Genomic DNA, 14,457 nt, shown 5'->3' with positions numbered 1-14,457 from the left:
ATTCCAAAGTGCAGAAGTGGCAACCAAAGTCCCTTTTTAAATGTTTACAATAAAAATTCCTGATATATCTATGTTTTGGCTATACTCCCTGTCTTACTTTATTAGCAGATCATAACAAAAGCCAAGTCACAAGCACATTCAGTGTCACACTCTCAGTAGAACATAATTTTTTTGTGGATATTACTGTAAGCCGAGTTGGTGCTTGTTAATTGATGTAGTGTGCATATTCATACCCAATCTGATTCCAGCTGTGGAGTGCTAATGACTTGTTGCATCCAATCCAATCAAAAGTTTGCATCAACATCATAGAAAGCATAACAGAAGAGAAACATGAGAAAGTGAAAAAAAACAGAAATTGCAGTCAAGTTAGCCACTACTGAGGAGGTTTGCAATGGCACAGACAGAAGACCTGAAACTGATGGATAAATTGTACCACCAAATACATTGTTTATGTGGCTGAAAAATAAGGCTGAATGCAAAATTAATTTTCAGCATAAGCAGCATTACAGAGCAATCTTCATTGTTGGTAGAGTGATGTACTCAAATGGAAAGAGAAACAATGCTTTGCTTGTGCAAAAGACAAGATAATCTAAGATAAAAGCAAAATACCGCAGATGCTGGAAATCTGAAATAAAAACAGAACATGCTGGAAAAACTCAGCAGGTCTGACAGCATCAGTGGAGAGAGAAACAGGAGTTAACATTTCAAGTCCGTATGACCCTTTAACAGAGTGATATCTAGCATGATGCTTCAATAGTAACATAAAGACGTAGATGATAGAACTTTTCAGAGGGGATCTAGGATTGCGATAATCTAAGACCTTGGTTCTGTACGAGTCAATAGTTGAGACAGCACCAAATGGCTTCACAATTTGAAGCAATGGCATGGTGGTTTGAATGATCAACAGTAAGGCCAAAATTGTCACAACAACTGAGATTTTTGTCAAACTGAGCACTGCATAATATAATAACAAGTAAAGGATATTTTTAATAGAGATAAGATTGGTCCATTTTACCAATTATTCCCAAACAAAAGGCTTAAAAGGGACAAATGTGTGAAACAGCTATTTTTCAAGAATATGCAAGGTACCAATGATGCCCAATAGCAACATAAAGATGTAGATAATAGATTTTTAAGAGGGGATCTGGGATTGCAATAAGTTCATGGCAATACAGAAGAGAAACGCCCTACCCGTGCAGCTGTGTGGCATGCTGGAGCAACAAATATAGTAAGTATGGGAGCTAATATTGCGAAACTACAGCAAATAAAATATAAGCACGTTACCATGTCATCAAAACCAGCAATGTAGGCCCAGTGTCCAGGGAAAGGGTCATGGTTTGCATGAGTGCCTGCAGTTGATGGTAGAGTGGGAGTCATCACAAATTGCAAAGGAATGAGTATTTCACTGAAAGCAGGTTCTTCCACCAGCCGTTTCAGCAATTTGAAGTGAATGCTCATGCTTAAAGTTGTGGTATTTCCATCCACCTACAATAGAAACATTGGAAAAGAAAATCCATAACAAAGTTGTTTTCACATTCCTGAACAACGTGCAATGTGTCATAAAAATGTGAACATTTTAATCACTGGGCAAAAAATCCTAACTTGAGCAAATTTAAAAGCTACGATGTCAACAAACAATACTAAATGTTAAAGATTAAAATTAAGAACATAGACATAGAAGTGTTCCATTTAATTCCCCTCCCAACAAGCCAGTTCTGCCATTCAATGAGAACATGGCTAATCAGCAACCTAACTGCTTGGGCCTTTGCCCCATATTCTTTGGTAACTTTTCCCAACAAAAATCTATCAGTCTCATGTTTGCAGCTAACAATTGATCTATCATCAAATGCAATTTGAGGAAAACAGTTCCAAACTTCTACCACCTTTGAGGAAGAACTGCTTCCTAGTTTCACTCCTTTGAAGCCTGGTTCTAATACTTTGACCAATTAAGGCCCGCCCAGCGTGGAATGCGAGTGGCAGCACTGAGTGCTACCGGTGCGGGTGGGGGGAGGATGGAGAGCGGGCCTAGTGGGCAGTTCACGCATAGAGCGCTTCAATCTCCCTGAGGCATGCAGAGGAAGTGCAGTTTAAAAAAAAAATAAAGAAAATAAAAATGTCATAAAACATGTCCCCTCATGTGACTTGGGACATGTTTATAATTCAAAAATAATTTTTTTATTTGATGCTTATTTGCTTTAGGCAACCTCATCCCACCTGTGGATGAGGTTGCCTAAAAAATGTCAAGGCCGCTTGGCCTTTTTGTGGGCAGTGTAAATTTGATTTTAATTAGCTTCTTAATGGGTTTAATAGGCCTTTTAATTATCGGCGGGCACACAGTTGACTCTGGTGCGCACCCGCCAAACAAAATATCGCGAAACTGCGTGATGACTTTGGGACGCTCGCCCAACATCATTGTGCGTCATTTTACACTTGGGCGTGTCAGGTGCGCGCCTGCACACCGAGCATAATATTCTGCCCCTAGTCCTAAACACCTTAACGAGCACAAATAGTTTCTCCCAATTAACCCTATCTGTTCCCTTTATTATCTTCAAAACTTTGATGAAATCACCCCTTAACCTTCTAAATTCTAGTTTGTGTAATCTCTCCTCATAATTTAACCTTGGACACCACGTATCATTTTCGTGTATCAATGTTACACCTCCTCCAAGGCCATTTTTTTCTTTCCAAAGGTGTGGTGCTCAGATCTGCTCACAGTGCTCCAGGTATGGTCTGACTATGGTTTTATGTAGCTGCAGCATTAATCTAACCACTTCTACTGTAGTCCTCTAGATATATAGGCCAATATGTATTAAATATAAACTGATATCAGATGCAACTTAGAGGGTCTTCAATAAAATAGCACTGAGAAAAATCTTGTGTACCATCTTACTTTGGCAACAGCACAGGTGGAACCCAACTGAATTTAACTTCCCCTAAGTAACACAAGATCAAGGCAAATAGATTCAACAAAATCATCTACAACTCAGTTTAATTGTAGGCCCATACAATGGCTGACATTTTGGGAAACTAAGATTTCAATGATAAACTGGCAAAAACCTTTAATGACTTGCTGTAAAATAATTACATAATTTCATGTACGAAAGCACAAATATTAGAGATTTTTTTTGTTGTCTTTGCACACACATTAATCATGACTCCACCAAAGGATGGAGAAGACCCAACATGTGATTTAGGCCTTACATATGGTTAAGCGAGAAACAAAATGTATAATGAAAAATAGTACCAATGTCTTTACTTGCATCTCTTCCTCCTCCTGATTGAACAACTAATTATTTTTTGTGTTTTTAGTTATTGTTGTCAGAGATATTTACTATTTAAATATGACCTATTCTCCAAGCAGACTAGTTCTTAAAAAAAATCTGCTCAACTACATGAAAAATCAAGTCTGCAACACAATATAACTCAGGATCCTTTGCACATTGGCCCATGTACCTTCTAATCAGCTAATGAAGCCACTTTCTGATGTCATGAGAGATTTCCTCATGGGTATTGAGGCCAAAATAGAAAATCAAATTAAATTAAATTGAAACCACCTCTTACAAGGTGAGCCAAAACATTATAAACTGAAACTTTTTAATGGGGTAGGGTTAAGGGTGGAGGAAGGGAAAAATATGATTTGAAGGTGTCATCCTGTGTATAATCCCGTTCCTCTTTAATAAGCACACCAACTGAAATTAGTATAGCACCTTTACTCACAAATCTGAAGAAAGATTGAACATAATTATTTTAAGATTGTTCTAGGCTGATGATTTGATACCTTTTTGACAGAACAACACATTTGGAAATAAATATATACATGAATTTTACTAAATACTTAGGCATGTACCGTTTTGTTGCACAGTTCCAGCAATTTTTCAGTGAGACGAGTGGCATCTCCTATAAACTTGCCTAAACCGCTCTTATCACTAATGGCCTTCTGGAGGATTTCCTTGCATCGAGTAACTCGTGTTGCATAAGATGACTGCAAGACAATGAACATTTGTCATGTGATATACAATATTTATTTCATTAGCAGCATGGAGAAGAAAGTGAAGCCAGAGGATCATCTTACATTTGTTTTTGATGCAGAGACTGGCTTTGTTTGCTCAAAACAGTACTACTTTAAAATTGTATAAACTCAAAAACACTCAATATTAGGAATTGCTAAATTTTTAAGTGCGACTTCCATAAAGTTAACTTTATTTATGAAAATGGTCAAATAAGCATTTCAAATGAAGTCCTTTCTGACGTTATCTGACAGGGTCCCTCAAAGTAGAAAATGAAATTGAAAGGAAACCAAATCCTACAAAGGAGATGGCCATAAACATTAATTTAGAAACTACCCAGGGTTTCTCATGATTTCTTGGGAAATTTATGTACAATGTTATTTTATGTAGTTAAGTATTTGGAAATTGAATTGTTGCTACATTCACAGAATTATAGAGTGGTTATAGAATGGAGGCCAGTCAGTTCGTCATAACCCTGTGGGCTCTCTACAAGAGAAAACCAACTATTTCTACTTCCCAGCCCTTTTCCCCATAGCTCTGCAAGTTTTTTTTCTCTTCAAGTGCTTATCCAGATCCCTTTTGAAAGCCACGATTGAATCTGTTCCATCACACCCTCAATCATTGGATTCCAGATCCAAGCCACGTGCTGCACAAGATGATTTTTCATCATGGTGTCATTGGTTCTTTTGCCATTCAGCTTATATTGGTGACCCTTCCGCTGACGGCAATGGTTTCACTCTATCTACTCTCTCTGCAGCTCCTCATGAGTTTCAAACAAATCTCCTCTTAATCTTCTCTTCTCCAAGGAGAACAGACCCAGCTTCTCCAATCCATCCACACAACTAAAGTTGCTCATCCCTGGGACCATTCTCATAAATCTTATCTGCACCTTCTCTAAAGCCTTCACATCCTTCCTAAATTGTGCCCAGAATTGGACTCAATACACCAGTTGAGGCCACAACCAGTGTGTTAGAAAAGTTCATCATAACTTCTTTGCTTTTCTACTCAATGTCCCTATTTATAAAGCCTAAGATCCCATAGGCCTTTTTAACCACTTTCTCAACCTGCCCGGTCACCTTCAACAATTGTGCACATATTTCCTCAGGTCTCTCTGTTCCTGCAACTCCTTTATTTTATATTGTCTCTCCTCATTCATCCTACCAAAATGTATCACTTCACACCTCTCTGCATTAAAAGTCATCTGCCACGTGGCCATCCATTCAAGCCGTCTGTCTATATGTCCTCTTGGAATCTATCACTATCCTTGTCACAGTTCGCTATACTTCCAAGTTTTGTGTCATCTGCAAACTTTGAAATTGTGCCCTGTATACCCAAGTCTAGGTTTTTTTTAATAAATATCAAGAAAAGCAGTAATCCTATTGATCCTTAGGGAACTCCAGTAAATATGCTCCTTCCAGCTGAAAAACAACAGTTCACCACCACTCTCGGTTTCCTGTCACTCAGCCAACTTTGTATCCATGCTGCCACTCAGCCAATTTCGTAATCATGCTGCCACTGTCCTTTTTATTCCATGGGCTTTAATTTTGCTGACAACCCTGTAATGTAAAACTTTATCAAATGCCTTTTGGGATCCAGATATACATCAACCACATTAACCTCATCAACCCTCTTTGTTACCTCAACAAAAAACACAATCAAGTTAATTAAACAAGATTTGCCTTTAACAAATCCATGCTGGCTTTCCTTAATTAGTCCACACTTGCCCAAGCAACTGTCAATTTTGTCCCAGATAATCGTTTTTAAAAGCTTTCCCACCATTGAAGTTAAACTGATTGGCCTGTAGTTGCTGGGTTTATCCTTGCGCCCCTTTCTGAGCAAAAGTATAACATTTGCAATGCTCTAATCCTCTGGCAGGCCCCTAACTAAGCAGAATTGGAATATTATGGCTTGAGCCTCTGCAATTTCCTCCTTTACTTCCCTTAGTATCCTCAGATGCATCCCATTGGTTCCCGTTGATTTACCAATCTTAAGCACAACCAGTCTTTCTACTACTTCCTCGTTATTAATTTTTAGCCATTGAAGAACATTTTTTGCATTACATAGAATTTTAAGGCACGGACATTCAGCCCATCAGATCTGTTGGTAATAATGCTCCACACATGAGCCTTCCTGCACTTTACTTCATCTCACCCCATCCATTATTATCCATTTTTTTATTCATTCACGGGATGTGACATCACTGGCAAGGCCAGTATTTGTTGCCCATCCCTAACTGCCCTTAAGAAGGTGGTGCTGAGCCACCTCATTGAACTGCTGCAGTCCATGTGGTGTAGGTACAGTCACAGTGCTGTTAGAAAGGGAGTTCCAGGTTTTATACCCAGTGACAAGGAGGGAATAGCAATTTAGTTCCAAGTTAGGATGGTGTGTACTTTTCTAGATTCCCTTTATGCTATTTAACTGAACTACTCCATGTTAGTGTTAGGAACAACGTATAGCTTTAAGTTTAATTTATATTTTATATTTGGGTGTTAAGAAAAATGAAATCTAGTTTTAGCTTAAATTAGAGGTTTTTGTGAGCTGGGTGCCAGGAGTCTGGGGCCCTGTTTGTATACATGCACTTTTTAATGAGGTTTTACAGCTCTTGAAGTGAAGGGATGGGTTATCAAGGAGTTAGTAGCTTAGTGAAGTTAAAAAAGCAAAGGAGGAAAAACTGTGCTGTTGCCTAGTGACACACAGATAGACAGGGAAATACAGAAATGTGGTGAGTTAGCATGTGTATACCAGGGTCTGCAGGCAGAAGGTCTAATCTCTCTCATGAGAAATTCTGCAAGCTTGCTGGGGATCGGAGTTTGGGGAACTTGTGTTTGCTCTGAAGTTGAAGTAATAGTGAGTTTTAGATTACAGTTTTTGGGTGTTTCAGGCAGAGATACCAGCTGAAGAAAAGCATTTAATGAATGCTCATAAGTCCACTGGAAGAAAACCTTTTGAAACTGAGCTAACCCAAACAAGAAACTTGCTGTCGAGATAGTGGTAAATCTTCACTGGGGTTGTGTGTCTGTAAGGGTTGCTGGGATAAAATGATTTTTTTAAATTCGTTCATAGCATGAGTTTGAATCATTTCCTGGTATCTGTACTGAAATCTTTCGAACCTTTTTGTCTCGTGTAATGTAGTATACTTTTTCTTGTCAAATAAAAGCTTTATTCTTTGTGTTAAAAGTATACTGACAGACTCTTGTGAATGTGTCCAGTAACTGACCTTCACAGTTTCTAAAAAAATTAGGATCTATCAAGCCAGGTTTCAGTCTGGGATCTGACTTGTCCAATATTAACATCAGCTGGGATCATAACAGTAGTGAAACCTACATTCTCACCCCTCTGATTATAAATAACATTATTCATTTAAATGTAATGCAATGAAGTACTATCAGCTAAATACCTTGCAGACTGCTGTCATCATCCACATGGCCTGTTGAGGATAAGCCAGGAAAACCTTGACAATAATGCCCTTCAGACGAGTGAACACATCATCATGAAAATGGCATATTCGTGAAATCAGTTGTGAAAATGCTGTCAGAAACTGGTAGGGAGCCAGGTAGTTAGTGTGATCCTCTATCACCTTGTTAATTTTTTCAAGATCTGTTCTCATGGCAATACGATCAGCACTTCGTCCTGGTGCTGGACAGAAAAGAATAGTTGTTCAAACTGTTCTAAAATTTATGAAAACATTTGCTTAAAAAAGGCAGAAAGCTGCACGTAAATTTAAGTATTCTTACCTTTTTCCAATTCGTAGGCTTTTGCTCCATAGTCAAGCCACAGTGATAACATTCTAGGCATGGACTGGTAGATAAACTGATTTCCAAACCGCAGTGAACTGTCATTTAATATTTAAAAATGTATTATACATTGTAGAGCACTATTAGCTAAATGCTTTCATATAACAATTCACTATGTTTACTCTCAATCTTTGTATATTGCTGATAAAAATCTATGTCCAGAGCAGAGTTAATGTGCAAAATCAAACGGAAACAAATACAAAATCTATATTCTGACCTTGATAGCCTGTACATTCATTTTGTTGAACAAGTATGAGATTCAGGTGAGAAATACATAACTTGGCATTGTGAACAGGAACTAAGGACTTCACAATATTCAGTAGCTATTTTGAAGTGTTTGCTTTGTTGGTAGCACTCTCAATCGAGTTAGAAGCTTGTAAATGCAAGCCCCACTCCCGGAATTAAGCACAGAATATGTAAGTGCCCAGATGAAATGTTTGCCCTCTCAGTTGAACATAATGATCCTTTGGCATTTTTTTTTTGAAGAGCAGCAGGGAGCTTTTCCCCAATGTCACTGCCAATATTCACAGTTCATCTCACAACGTCAAAACAGATTAATTGCTCAGTACCTTATAGTTGTTTATAGGACCTTGCTGTACACAAATTGGCTACATTGCTTGATCCAAAACAAAAATAACTGCAGTTCAATTGTAATTCATTGTCTGAAATATTTTGCCAGACTTCAGACCATGAAAGAGGATACATGCAAGTTCTTTTTTCTTCATTAAGTGAATAGGATTGACAGACCTATTTTAATATAAATGTTTTTATCAGAATCATTGTGTAATATCATCATAAACTATTATTTTTACTCAAATGTCATATGTGGCAGAAGCTTTCGGGGGTGGTGGGGGGGTGGGCAAGGGTCCAGAATTTTAACCCCATAAAACAGGGGGGAGGGGTGGGTGGGGGGGTGGGTCTGATGTGAAATTAAGCAGTTAAAAATCTGAGTCATGACCCCAACCAACACACTTCTGGTTTTTAATGGGTTGTTTGAGGGATGGGGGTGAACAGCCTGCTCCCAGCAAGTGAGTTGGCAACTTAAACATTATAAGACCATAAGACATAGGAGCAGAAATTAAGCCATTCGGCCCATCGAGTCTGCTCTGCCATTCAATCATGGCTGATAAGTTTCTCAACCCCATTCTCACGCCTTCTCCCCGTAACCTTTGATCCCCTTACCAATCAAGAACCTATCTCGGTCATAAATACACTCAATGACCTGGCCTCCACAGTCTTCTGTGGCAATGAATTCCATAGATTCATCACCTTCTGGCTGAAGAAGTTTCTCCTCATCTCTGTTCTAAAAGGTCTTCCCTTTACTCTGAGGCTGTGCCCTCGGATCCTAGTCTCTCCTCCTAATGGAAACATCTTCCCCACGTCCACTCTATCCAGGCCTTTCAGTATTCTGTAAGTTTCAATCAGATCCCCCCATTTCCTTCTAAACTCCATCGAGTATAGACCCAGAGTCCTCAAACGTTCCTCATATGTTAAGCCTTTCATTCCTGGGATTGTTCTCAAGAGCCTCCTCTGGACCCTCTCCAGGACCAGAACATCCTTCCTGAGATACGGGGCCCAAAATTGCTCACAATATTCTAAATCTGGTCTGACCAGAGCCTTATAAAGCCTCAGCAGCACATCCCTGCTTTTATATTCTAGTCCTCTCAAAATAAATGCCAACATCGCATTTGCCTTCCTAACTACCGACTCAACCTGCAAGTTAACCTTAAGAGAATCCTGGACTAGGACTCTCAAGTCCCTTTGCAATCCAGATTTCTGAATTCTCTCCCCATTTAGAAAATAGTCTATGCCTCTATTCTTCCTAACAAAGTGCATGACCTCACACTTCCCCACGTTGTATTCCATCTGCCACTTCTTTGCCCGTTCTCCTAACCTGTCCAAATCCTTCTGCAGTCTCCCCGCCTCCTCAATACTACCTGTCCCTCCACTTATCTTTGTATCATCTGCAAACTTAGCTAGGATGCCCAATAATGAGGCTATGAACCTCATATTTATCCATCATTTCAAATTTAAATCTGGCTGGCCAGCTTTTCCAGGTCTTGGGAAACTCAACTGCTGAAGGACTGGAGGTCTGCTAGGTGTACCTGTCCACCTAACTACTGGATCCAGAGTAATTGCCTCACCACCTCCCTGGCGACCCCCTCAGCTCACGCAATCCTCACAAACTCCCCTCCCCCACAACCCCCCAAGGCATCCAATTTCCAATGACACTCTCGCCCACACCCACCAATAGCCTCTGATCTCTGACAATCTGCCACCTCCCTGAATTGGGACTTGGACCTACCTTGTCCTCCAGCTGCCTCTCCAGCATGCACTGCCCAACTGGAAGTCAAGTCTGTCATTCAGACTGACATCCAGGTGGAGAACCTGTCAGTAAGGTCAACTCTACAGCTTGCATGGAAAGCCTGGCTTCTGGGTTTCCTGCACACATACCCTGCCGTGCTACTGGTAAGCTAAAACGTTAAAATTCCCCTCATCAAGTCTAAAACTTCACTGGAACTTGTATTAATCTATGTTAAATTATAATTAAGCAATTTGAAATGTAACATAAGCCTGGTAAAGGAAGAGACAGTGATGTTGCGGTAATGTCACTGGACTAGCAATCCAGAAGCCTAGGCTAATACTCATGGTTTCATGTCCCACCACAGCAGGTGATGGTATTTAAATTCAATTAATACATCTGGAATATAAAGCTAGACTCAGTAATGGTGACCATGGAACTATCAATAGTGGCAAAAGCCCATCTGATTCAGTAATGCCCTTTAGGGAAGGAAATCTGCTGTCCTTACCTGGTCTGGCCTACATGTGACTCCAGATTCACAGCAATGTATTTGACTCCTAACTGCCCTCTGAAATGGCCCAGCAAGCCACTCAGTTCAAGGACAATTAGGGATGGGCAACAAACACTGGCCCTGCCCACATCCCAAGAAAGAATTTAAAAAGCTGTTTGGTCATAACACGTGCATTTCAGAAGTGGGACTGGTCTCTAATGTACATCAACAGAAATCATTCCCATTCCAAGCGTACCTCACCATTTATGTTGCCAACTCAGAAACATATTTTTGTAATTCACATTCCCAACTTGTTTACGAAGAACATAAGGGACAGGACTTTTACCTCGGGGTGGGGGGGGAGCCAGAAGCGGCCACAAAAGTTAACACCACCCGCGATTGGGTCCTGACTGGGATTTCACACTGGCTGGCCAATTAATGACCAGCAAGTGTGAATTGCATGCTGAAACGCTCAGCGCTGCCTGGGTGGGGGAAGGAGTGGGGGGGAGGGAGCAGGGCAAGCACGGAACTCAGCGCATGCGCGCAGGTGCGCTCACTGAAAGCTTCCTGAAGAGACAGAACTGCCTCAGGGGTCTAAAGAGTTTTAGCTTTGCAAATAAAGATGGTAAAATTGAGGAAAACTCGTCCTCTCATGTAACTTTGTCACATGAGCAGGGACGGGTTAAAAATTAGTTTTTTGAGTTTTCATTTTTTTTTAAATCAATGGTCGAAATCTCATCCCGCCCGTGGATGAGGTTTTGCAAAAAACGCAAGAGCCGCTTGGCCTATTCGCCTGCCTGCCATCCATAAGGTTCGATGGGCAGCAAAAAATTCAATTTAATTGATTGATTGATTGAGGGCCTAACAGGCCTCTTAACTGTCGATGGGTGCGCTGCTGCCTCTTGCACGTGCCCACTGACCAAGATAAGGCACGATTGCACGATGATGTCAGGACGCTCGCCCGACATCATCGCGCACTATTTTTCTCCCATTCCGGTCGGACACATGCCCGCCCAAGGGAAAAATTCTGCCCTGAGTAATTAATTAGCCATAGTCCACAAAGGGACCGAGGAATATCACTTTCTCTCTGTTTGAGAGAGAGACAAATGGTTATAAAGCTACCATCAAGAAGGACAAAGGCAGCAGAGACATGGGAACACCACCACCTGGAAGTTCCCCTCCAAGCCACTCAGCAAACATATCGCTGTTCCTTCACTGTCGCTGGGTCAAAATCCTGGAAATTTCTAACAGAAATGTGGGTGTACCTACACTACAGGGACTGCAGCAGTTAAAGAAGGCAGCTCACCCCAAGGGCAATAAATTCTTGCTCACATCCTGTAAATGAATAAGAAAAAGAGGGGCGTCACTCCATATCAAGCATAGGGCAAGATAAGGAAGCCGTGAACTGCCACAGCTGGTCCAGGGATTGAGGCTGCCCTGTTGGTGTCATTCTGCACTACATTCAAGACATCTAGCCAACTGATTAAAATAACAGAAGCAGAAGGTTCACTTGATCCAGAAACCTACGTGCCAAAATGAAGGACGATGTAGCGAATCAAATCTCCCTGCTTCTCTATCTTGTTATCAGTCACCATTGGCATCAATTTGTCATAATACTTCGCCAAGTAAAAATGTCCATCTTCCCAGTCTGGTAACAAAGTGGTCACTTCCTGTAAACGTGGAAACTGATTTGTGAAACTGAAGGATATACCAAGAATAGTAACAGTGCTTAAAAAAGAAACATCTGCAAACTACTGACCATTTGATAATTGAAAGAAAAATAAGGTACACAAAAGTTGTCATATATTCCATCTTTATGACATGGAAAAGGGAAGTGTCATATAAGTCTATTCAACTTTCAGAATTAAATCTTGGCATGATAGTTCTCTGGTTATAGGGCGGTGATGATATGTGTAGCACCGTCTTTACTCCTGGCCAATGCCTACTCTGTTGCTCGTAATACGCAATGGAGTAAAACACCAGAACTGTGCATGCATGGCTTTGGCAAGAAATGCAACCTATCTTTACATGTTCCTGTAATGTTTAGTTTAATTGTCTCCCTCAGTGCTAACAAACATTCAAACACATCTACAAACAATAATAAAAATAATTTCTTAAATTAGGCTATGAAATTTGAAATGTTAACAGTGCAGGAGCTATCATACTCCTCCAATTTTAAAATCATATTTTCTGTCTCAGACCATGCTCCCCTCTCCAGGGTAGGTGTTCACCAATATAATTCTTGAAGCTGCTCAGAGGTGTGCAGGGTTGGCTGATTGGCTTTCCTTTATTATTTATCCTTTCGCATGAGGAAAGCATATCCCCTAACAGTTCAACAGAGCTTGGAAATCTGCTGAATGCGAAGCATATAAAAACTCTCTTGGATTTTTGTATTTTAAGAGAGCTGTACATAACACTTGCTTTTAGAATATTGAGAATGTGATTATTTCGAAACACATTCAGACTACAATTGTAGCACAATTATACTGCAAACCCAGCGCCTGAGTTTCACCTGACTTCAGGTGCAGTGCCACTTCCTTCTCCAAGGAGTTTCATTTGGCTTCACTCCAGAGTCAAGTCAGAACCTGCTCCATGTATGTGTTACAAATTCAGTGATGGTGTGAAGCAAAACCCCATTCAAGGACAGGACAATTGTTGCATAAATCTAACCACAGACGCACTTCATAATATTTCAGTTACCTTATATTTTTTCATAACTGCATTGCTTTCAAAATTCGCTGTCTCTTCCATAAAACGTCCAACCAACAGCACAGCTTTCCCCTTTATTAAACAGCTTTTATCATCACTCATTTCTGTTTCTGTTTCTCCAAAACACAACTCGACACCTTTCTGCAGGACAATTAAAGCTTGGTGAACATCTCCCTGGAGGCAAAAGTAAAACAATTTAGTTACACAGGATTAAATTGAAGAGAAATGAGTGCAGTCGACATAGATCTCAATAGTTTTTCTATACTATGAGACAAACATGCTGTCCTTTCACCCACAGGCCCAAGGCTTCATTCTCCACCCTGTGAGCTGTAATGCAATGTAAATACACAAACTGATCCTGAACAGCAGAAACTAAGGGTGTCACTGAAAGGTAACCTAAGAATCAATGATATGGAAAATCATGAAATTCTTATTATTGTAGTTAGAGGTTTTCTTCTGAGGTTGGTGTTCAATTAAGAACTGCAGGATTTTTTAATGGAAAAATGAAATCTGAATTAATCATTGCCGATAAAAAGAATAATCTAACAACTGCAACTACAGCAGTCATTCTATTTTTGTACTTATAAGAGACTGTGTGTAAAACTACAGTCACCAGGAGAGCAGGACATACATCTGTATAATAACTTTTTCCCCCAAAATATACTTCATTCATAACATTTATAAAAGTACATTACAAAACACTTTGACTTGGAAATTACATGAAATGTAATAAAATTCAACTTGTCTCCAGACAACATGTTCCAATTTGAGGTGCTTCAATATAATTGTAATACCCTTGCTATTTACAATATACATTCCATGTCAGGCATACAGCCCAAGGGATTTTACATATTCAGAATCATAGAATCACAGTGCAGAAGAGGCCTTTCGGCCCATTGAGTCTGCACTGACATGTGCGAAACACCTTACCTATCTCCCTAATCCCATTTACCAGTACTTGGCCCATAGCCTTGAATGTTATGATGTGCCAAGTGCTCATCCAGGTACTTTTTAAAGGATGTGAGACAACCCGCTTCCACCACCCTCCCAGGCACTGCATTCCAGACCGCCACCACCCTCTGGGTAAAAAAGTTTTTTCTCACATTCCCCCCTAAACCTCCTGCCCCTCAACTTGAAGTTATGTCCCCTCGTGAC

The 14,457-nt window shown here is 40.2% G+C and overlaps 1 protein-coding gene across 1 annotated transcript in view; it reads right to left on the bottom strand.

Moving 5' to 3' along the window:
* The window catches only part of atr (ATR serine/threonine kinase), a 103,918-nt gene that overhangs the window by 17,289 nt on the left and 72,172 nt on the right, over positions 1 to 14,457 (bottom strand). The window contains exons 35-40 of the mRNA XM_041175621.1: positions 13,294 to 13,476; positions 12,121 to 12,263; positions 7,742 to 7,839; positions 7,405 to 7,643; positions 3,848 to 3,982; positions 1,285 to 1,485 (exon numbers count right to left, since the gene is read on the bottom strand). Of these exons, the coding sequence (XP_041031555.1) occupies positions 1,285 to 1,485; positions 3,848 to 3,982; positions 7,405 to 7,643; positions 7,742 to 7,839; positions 12,121 to 12,263; positions 13,294 to 13,476 (999 nt within the window). The remainder of the gene's footprint in view (positions 1 to 1,284; positions 1,486 to 3,847; positions 3,983 to 7,404; positions 7,644 to 7,741; positions 7,840 to 12,120; positions 12,264 to 13,293; positions 13,477 to 14,457) is intronic.

This window comes from Carcharodon carcharias, chromosome 2 (assembly GCF_017639515.1).
Source record: "Carcharodon carcharias isolate sCarCar2 chromosome 2, sCarCar2.pri, whole genome shotgun sequence".
Classification (NCBI taxonomy): Eukaryota; Metazoa; Chordata; class Chondrichthyes; order Lamniformes; family Lamnidae; genus Carcharodon; species Carcharodon carcharias.
This window is presented reverse-complemented; position numbering and strand designations above follow the sequence as displayed.